Source organism: Rhincodon typus, chromosome 22 (genome assembly GCF_021869965.1).
Source record: "Rhincodon typus isolate 14 chromosome 22, sRhiTyp1.1, whole genome shotgun sequence".
NCBI lineage: Eukaryota > Metazoa > Chordata > Chondrichthyes > Orectolobiformes > Rhincodontidae > Rhincodon > Rhincodon typus.
Genome location: NC_063353.1, coordinates 14,779,362 through 14,788,221, shown reverse-complemented (window position 1 = coordinate 14,788,221; position 8,860 = coordinate 14,779,362). Strand labels below are relative to the sequence as shown.

General features: G+C 42.7%; 1 protein-coding gene across 1 annotated transcript in view; it reads right to left on the bottom strand.

Annotated features, from left to right (window-relative positions):
• The window catches only part of LOC109938859 (proton myo-inositol cotransporter), a 128,293-nt gene extending 124,254 nt beyond the window's left edge, over positions 1 to 4,039 (bottom strand). Inside the window, exon 1 of the mRNA XM_048610572.1 lies at positions 1,359 to 4,039. Within this exon, the coding sequence (XP_048466529.1) occupies positions 1,359 to 1,908 (550 nt within the window). The 5' untranslated portion in view covers positions 1,909 to 4,039. The remainder of the gene's footprint in view (positions 1 to 1,358) is intronic.
• Between the last annotated feature and the right edge of the window lie 4,821 nt (positions 4,040 to 8,860).

Below are 8,860 nucleotides of genomic sequence, written 5' to 3'. Positions count from 1 at the left end.
TCAGAAGGTGAGTTATTTGCTGCAGTCTTCCTAGCCTCTGACCTGCTCTGTATTTATATAGTGGGTGCTGATATTAGTAAACTTATAGTTGTTTCTACTATAATATGCTTGTGGATATCTTCTATCAAGATAATTTTGCTACTTAAAAAAACTTATGGCAGGGGAGACATTTCATCACAGTACATGGTTTATAGCTGCTCATTTAATGACCCAAAATTTCTCACAGTTGAGCATTTTAAAAGCTGACAATAAGGATGACTGAGTAGGTTTACAGGACAGAGTAAAGACAGTTCGATTACTAACATGACTAGATTGTAATAACAGAATCAGGCAATTCAATTCCCACTCAGCTGAACGACAATGGCGAGACGTAGAAGAAAAACGAGTTCTCTACCCTTTGTAGTTAGCTAACAGTTAAGGTAATACAAGAGGGATAATTTATTCAAATATTTTAGGGATTCTAAAATACGTAGAAACGAACAACTATCAAAAAGTAATAATGGACTCCAACCGTGCCTGTATATCTACTCTGATCATTACAGCTTCTGCCACGGTTCGCTCATGTATCATCACCGTTATGTTTCCAAGCCGAGATCCGCCAGATTCTCTGCTAACCTCAAAGAAAATGTCCTGAATACTGGATAGTGACAATGGATAGCTCCATTGCGAATTCAAGCTCTTCCTCACATGACTTTTGGTCCACATTTGCAGTATCAGGAGTAAGCTTAAAATTACCGATATAGACCACATGACAAATGAAGGCACCAGAAAAAATAACTTAAACAAGGACGAAAACAAAGTTGCTGGAAAAGCTGCATCTGGCAGCATCTGTGAAGAAACAAAACAGGTTTAAGGTTCGGGTCCGGTGACCCTTAGAACTGTTCTAAGGGTCACCGGACCCGAAACGTTAACTCCGTTTTCTCCTTCACAGATGGTGCCAGACCTGCTGAGCTTTTCCAGCAACTTTGCTTTTGTTCCGGATTTACAGTATCCGCGGTATTTTCGGCTTGAACTTAAACGGGGGTTCTTTTGCATTTTTATATACAGTCGGCCGAGCAGTTCTCGAGTTTCAAAAGGAGCGCTACAACGCGGTGACGCCGCGAGGCTGACCCCGCCCAGCGGCTGGGTCGGAGGAATGAGTGAACCCGGTCCCACCGTCCTGAACCTATGTTACCGGGAAGACACAGAATTCCTCATCGGTGAGGGGTGGTGGACGATCCCCGCGGCACCTCATCGGTCAGTTTTTTTTGAGGAGACCCGTCACCTCCGTTCAAAACAGTTTCTCCCATACACGCGATTCTCCAACCCCCTCCCCCTATTTTTCTGGGCGACCCACCGTATTCCATTCCGGGACTTACCGATGCCTAATCCCACTACGACGCGTCCGGCCAACAAGGCGTTACGGTCGCTCCCAGCCGTCATCACCACCGCCCCTAACGTGAAGAGGAGGCTGGCCAGCAGGATACAGGGTCTTCGGCCCCAACAGCCGTTGAGGAGGCCTCCAGCCAGCGCCGAAATGGCTGCTGCTCCCACCGTGGCCGATACCACCAGCTCCTGCCACAGCTCGTTGAGGGCGAACTCCTTCTTGAGTAGTAGCAGGGCGCCCGACACGACGCCGGTATCGTAGCCGAACAGGAAGCCGCCTAAGGCCGCGAACGTAGCCAAGACGTAGACGAAGCGGGGATTGTTGTTCCTGCTGCTGCCGCCACCACCTCCTTGGAAGTGCCTGTGGGCGACCAGATTTCCCTCGGCGCCGGTTGCCATGGCCATCAACCGCGAGTGGTGGTTGTTATTGTTGCTGTTACCGCCACCGGCCGGTTTGATTAGAGGTCGCCCGTCCGGCCTGATCCACCGCTCCCCGCTCAGGTCCCTTAAACTGTACTCAGCGTCGCTGTCTTTGCGGGACATAAGGAGCCCGGGAGTCGGCTCCTCACCTGCTGGAAGGTTCTCGACCCTCGCCGCGTGACGTGGGGGAGAGCGCTCGAGCTTACTCAGACCGTACCTCAACAGCGCGCGATCAATGCTGCTCTCCCAGCGGCGGCACTCCGATTGATTGGGGGGATGGGGGCAGGGCAGTGAGATGCAGGCAGTGATCCAGACGCGCCTCCGTCACGTGCAGCTCGTATGCAGCCTACCCGGTTAGGGGTGGGAAGCGGCGGCGGCGATGACAACAACTGATGTTTTATTCGAAAGCGGCCGCGAGTTTTGCACTCGCTGCGACGTCCTACCTTGACGGACGGTACCTTTCTGTGTGCGGTTGCCACCTGGAACTTGCTGTCGGGCGATCCTCTTCCACCCCCTCCACAGCCAGGTCTCTTGGCAGATGCAGTCACTAGACAAATACCGTATTTCGAGCTGAAATTTAAATTTCGACGCACGGCTCTCGCTGCAAAAGACAACTGAAAGCGCGAAACTTACCCAGATAAGATGAACCTTTTTTGTTTAAATGGTGTTAAATCATAATTACAGTTCAATGATGACCTCAGCTATGAGGAAAAAATTGATGTTACTTGACTCCAATGTCATTTTTCAGTAACATATACGATGTAGTTTTTGAAATTTATTTCAGCCTCTCCCTCAATTCCTAACGTACGTATTTTGCTTTCTATAAAGTGATTAACAATTGAATAGATAATTTGTGATGTTTAAATTCCTGAGTGGAATTCTGTTACAGTTTGTAAATGTGGCTGTTCAGCTGAACTTTGATTTAATGTTACTGAATGCCACGTACCCTTGAAGGTTCTCCTAGGTTGTGCGTCGCAACAAAATGGGAAAGCCTAATCGATAATGTGTACATCAGTAGTTGACATTATCACTCAGTTGATGGCCGCTAACAGCTAATATCTTTGACATTTTCTTTCTTTTTTAATATATGTAATAGTCACGTTTTATGATTTAAGTCAAGTGGAGAACTATTGGATTGAACTTTTTTGTTGAGCTGAAAGTAGACACAGTCTGAAAATAGATACTCCACTCAGGAAAATTTTTTTTTGTTGGTGTATATCTAGAAATCAGTCATAATGCGTTTTATTTTAGTTCCCAGTTTCTGCATTAACGAATGACATTTTATTAAAATGTGACATATAGGATGAACATGAACAGTTTTTTGATGTATTTACACTAATTTCAAATGTTGTCATGAAATTGATATATGGGTACACTGCGAAGAATCTTCGAACTGAAAGTATGATCAGAAAGTATATTTCAAGTTTTTGAGAAGATTTGTATTTTTTTTTGAGCCATTTCTGAACGTGAGCATTGAACAGTTCATGTGAGAAAGTATAGCCCCACACAGAGGCACAACAACCAACGATTGCAAAGCCTTCTCTGATTACACCATTGTTTTATTTCTTCTGGTTCTTAATTTGAAAACAAACTATCCGTGCTTTACAATTTTGCTCTAAGGCTTAACAAAATCAAAGAGCTTGACACAGACTACTGTAATTGTAATGTTAAGCTTACATTTTAAATATTACAAGTTGTCACATTAAGGGAATGATTACTAAATGACAGTCGAATTGTCTCTTCCCTACTTGGGTGGTCACAGCTGAAGCAGCAACATTTGCAGCTTTGATCTCGCAACGTATTGGAGTATGCTAGATTCAAAGCTTAGCCTAAAAACAAAAAAAGGCCCAGTACTCAAACACTGATTTGTAATGAAAATGTTCAACTAGAAATGATTTATTAATTTATAAACCACTACAGGAAAGAAACGTTTCAAATTTCACCTGTTAAAGGTCAGGCCCAACCGGATTCATACATTACAACCAAATGTGAATATTCTTCTATTAACACTCTATTTTCCCAGAATCTAAGATTCTTAATTGAAAACAAAATGACTCTGCTTTCCACGTAAAGTTTCAGTGTCTTACTGGACCATAGGTGGCTTTCCTGGTATACTATTGTTTAAAAAAAACTCCAAACAAAGAAATAAAACAATTCAGTGTAGTTGTGGATCACTTAAAATAGGCACTAGATTCATGACTGAGTAGAAAACATTACTGTCACATTAAACAATAAGATTTTTGAACAGATTAAACAAAAATGAAGTTAGTGTATTTTTTTTAATGAACTGGATAACTAGTTTTAGTCTTAGCAAAAGCATGGGAAAAATACTTCTGAAGCAGGGTACAATGTAGTATTAACCACAGGACCTTTTTTTGACAGCCAAGTACTACCATGGTCTCTTCGTAGCTACGCCTCCCAACCATTTCCTTGTATTTCCAATAATCCATGCTCCTTAAAAGCCAACCTCTTTCCATACAGACCCTGAAGAAATCTCCTCTGTTCATTCAATACTGTACTTGCTATGCTGCTGCAACTGAATTGCTCAACTTGGGCTGTCTCCCATCTTTATGTTCACGTCACCCAGTATTTGATCATCTTCACCTTTTATCTGCTGGACTACATCCTGCTCAACTTCAGCTGAAACTTCCCAGAGCACCAGGATTTTCCACGAGTGAAGATCACTTTCAATGCTTCTATAGCAACCTGTTCAGAAGATGTTATAGCACACCCTGGAGCAGGTGGAACTTGAACCCTGATTTCCTGGTTCAAGGCAGACACACAATGACTGCACCGTAAGAGGCCTGAAGTAACAAATGTTCTGTCTCTCAAACCCATTGGAATTGTTTGTGCAGCTAAGTAATTGGGAATTGTAGATCTAATCTAATCAACCTATACAGTAATGTTATTACACACTGCTGAGTGGATAGGATTTGGACATGGGACTCTTCGTTAAAAGGTAGGGACACTACCATTATCACAAGAGCCGTTCTTCCATGTACAGCCATCTTCAGCTTCATCAATCGACCCCTTAGAAAGGGATTAAGGAGATGCCAACGTATTTGAGTACAAAAGCAAAATACTTCAGCTGTTGGATATCTGAAATATAAAACAAAATGCTGGAAACAAGCAGGATCTGAAGATGGAAACGGCATCAACAGTCCAAATCAACCATTCATGAGACCGTTGAAGGGAGGATGGAGATGTAAGAGCTGTTTTTTTTGCTTTGAGGCGAGGCATTATGACAGTAGATTTAAAGATGATAGTTGAAATTAACTGGAGATGAGTGGAATTATTTTTTGCTCTACTGCACATGAAGGAGCTTGCTGTTTGATGCATCTCTGTAAAGGGGCTAAGGTCTTTTTCATGAAATATCGACATAGTATACAAATCTGTTAAAATCAATGAAATAAATAAAAGGCACCATAATTGGATAATAAAATTAAATAACTAAAACTCAGAGTGGCAGTTCAGACAATGTTGCCCAAGGTAAGCACATCTGTAGTAAGGGTTTGAAGTTTGAGCAGCTTTAGCTCAGTTTGAGAGCTGGAGGCTGAACTGCAATGCATCAAAGGAGGGGAAAGGTTACCTGAATTCTTTGCAGCAGGATACACAATTTAGAATATGAATAGTCAGGGTTGGGTAGGGTGTAGGGGAGTTGGTGGTGACCGCAAGTGAAATAGGTAATGGGACTCAGGACAGGGATACAGGAATGTCAGCCTGTGCCATTGCCCAAACATTTTGAATGAGAGGGGGAGCTGCAGGGTTAATGAGCAAAATCTGACCATGTCACTGTGGTACAGGAAAACATACACATTGAGAAAGCAACAAGGAGTGCTGACTTAAGAGCTGGTAGTTAGAGGGGAAATGACACTATTTTGTACAGCAAAGAGTGAGTTCAGGTGGCTGTATTGCCTGCCTGGTGCCAGGGTTCAGGATATCTGCTCCGAGCTGCAAAGGAAGAGGCAGGTTCCAATGGTAACATGTGACTCAAAGATTGGGGATAAACTGGGTTCTGTTTTGTAGGCCATTTGCGCAAATGCTAAGAAAATTGTTGGAAGTCAGATGACACTGGGTAATGGTCCAACAGGTTTATTTGAAATCACAAGCTTTGAGTCCTGCACCTTTATCAGGTGAAGACCACGTCACCTGATGAAGGAGCAGTGCCCCGAAAGCTTGTGGTTTCAAATAAACCTGTTGGACTATAACCTGGTGTTGTGTGATTTCCAACATTGTCCACCTTGGTCCACTACTGTCACATTCATGTAAAGGAAACTATGGGCTGTATCACTGGGGACTGTACATTTGAACCATGTTACAGCCAGTGTTATTGTGAACCACATAACTAAGTAAGTAGAAAGGTTGTAGTTTTAATAATGGGGTCAAAGGATCACGTGGAAAGAAGTGGTACATCAAAGAAAGGAGTAAGAGAGGAAAATAGTAATGTATGAAATGAGACTGAGAATGACAGGAAGGGGGCAGAGAGGAAAAAAAACTTAGCAATATCTCTAATCAAAGTGAGATGATACGGATATAACAAAAAAGACAAAACTAAAGACTTTATCAGAACACATAGCATTCATAACAAAGTAAACAAATTGGTAGTGCACATTGAATTAAGTAATCTGATAGCAATTTTAGGGGCATGGCTGTAGAATGACAAGGATTGGGGTCTTTAACATTGAGAAAATAGGAAGCTAAGTAAAAGTGGAGGTGTAGCACTGTTAATCAAGTATGGCATTTGTACAAGAGCTAGGGTGACCTTGGTTCAGATCAGGATGTGGAGGGGTATGCCAGGTATGAGGGGCACAAATCTGCTGCTGCTGATGGCCCACAATGCCTCATCGATACCCAATTTTAAGCCACTAGGTGCTGTAGGTTTACTCAGACCAATGAAATCTCTCTTTTAATTTCCCCATTTATTTTTAAGATATGTTGGATTGTACATTAATTGCCCATTAAAAACATGCTTTAGAAATAGGGCTCATGAGTGTTAGCACCTTTTTTAAAAAAAAAATTATTGTTAATGCAGTTACCATTCTTTTCACTAAGGCATGATGGGAAGGATGTCAAGTGTTGAGTCTAATTTCTGTATGTTTCCTTTTCTGTTTTTTTTTCATCTATTTTCATTCCATCTCATTTTTTTCCTCTCATTTCCCTTTCAGAAGCTGATTTGATTTGACTCAACCCACTCCAGATTGACTGTTAATCCTTTCATTCACAATATTCCCAGATATCCCTCTTTCCTATCAGTACAGTGGCACCTCAAATTACCTGCAAGTCATGAAAAAGTTTTATGCTGGAAGCTGCAAGCAACAGTTTAAATGTGCACACTGTGAGATGCTCATGTTAAGATTTATTCCAAATAAATGCTGTATTAAAGCTAAAAATATTTAGTAGTACCTATTTGTGGTTTCTCATTACAACCAGCTGCACTCTATGAAAGGACTCTTTTGTCTTCACGGTCCTGCTTTGGTGTAGCCAAGATACATAGTTATATTTTACAGAATTTGGCTGAATTGTCGACACTTTTTTAGGTTCTTTGTCTTAGGACAGTGTTCAGTCTCATCTTGCCATAATGCATGTATTCACGCATTGCAAACAAAAGAAACTAATGTTTCGTTTTTCCAAGAGCGTATTTTATGGATCATTGTGCACATTGTGAATGCCACCACTGGGTGGAGCAAAGAGTACACATGGGTAGGAACACTGCTGCAGATGTCACTGCGCAGTGAAAGAGCGGCAACAGCAGCTGCCTGTCACAGATATGACACTGACTATACAATCACACACATTGAGCCTTCCTTTTGAATAGTGATTTTTCTCTCTCTTATCCCCAAATCCTGCCCTGGATTGAATCAGTGCAAGGAGCAAGAAGGGAACATGAGAAGTGAACGCGGCAGCATACGGGAATCGTCGCAGCTTTTAAAAATTAATTACTACCAAATAAAAATGCGGTAGCATGTGCACACCGGCAGTGGCGATATCAGCAGCGCAAATGCAAACGAACCGTGAAGTCTGTCATATCCAGCTGATGTCAAAGGCCCGTCTGCGCTTGTGCGGGTGGCCATTTTGACGTTAACAACAATTACTGTATTTAAAGGTACATACTACACGCATCACTACTAATGCGTACGCAAAATACATGCATATAAGAAAGAAATACTCATAGATGAAGTAAGAACACAGTTCACACAAGTTCATTCTTGAAACGCAACAATTGAATAGTCAGAGATCGTAGGAATCGCAGTGCGCACTAAACAACTGCACCTCCCAGTCGCAAACCATTTCAACTCCCCCTCCCATTCCTTAGACGACATGACCATCCTGGGCCTCCTGCAGTGCCACAACGATGCCACTTTCGCTTGGGAACCCTGCAGCCCAATGGTATCAATGTGGACTTCACAAGCTTCAAAATCTCCTCTCCCCCAACCGCATCCCAAAACCAGCCCAGCTTGTCCCTGCCTCCCTAACCTGTCCTTCCTCCCACCTCAAGCCCCACCCCCATCTCCTACCTACTAGCCTCATCCCGTCCCCTTGACCTGTCTGTCCTCCCTGGACTGACCTATCCCCTCCCTAACTCCCCACCTACACTCACCTTTACTGGGTCCAACCTCACCTCTTTGACCTGTCTCCTCTCCACCTATCTTCTCCTTTATCCATCTTCCATCCGCCTGCCCCTCTCTCCCTATTTATTTCAGAAACCCCCTTCCCCTTTCCCATTTCTAATTGAATAGCCAATTCACTTCCGACTTAAAATCAACTGTGCAGAATCTGCTAGTCCTAGAAGAGGCAAGATGAAGTGCAGGTGAGGGGACATACTTGTGCACAAGTCAAAATTTCAGATTCTTGCCAACAGGATAAACTTTAATGATTACGTTTTCCAACTTTAAAAGGCAGATTAATCTTCCTGAACACAAATATTGGAAAGCCAATCTAGATGTATTTGCATCTCATTTAAATAACAGCTCATCGGAATTATGTGTTGACTCCAAATTATGTTCTACCCGATCAAAAAATTCATCCTTTTAGATACCCGACCATATTTAAGAGGCATTTACCTGATGACCTTGAC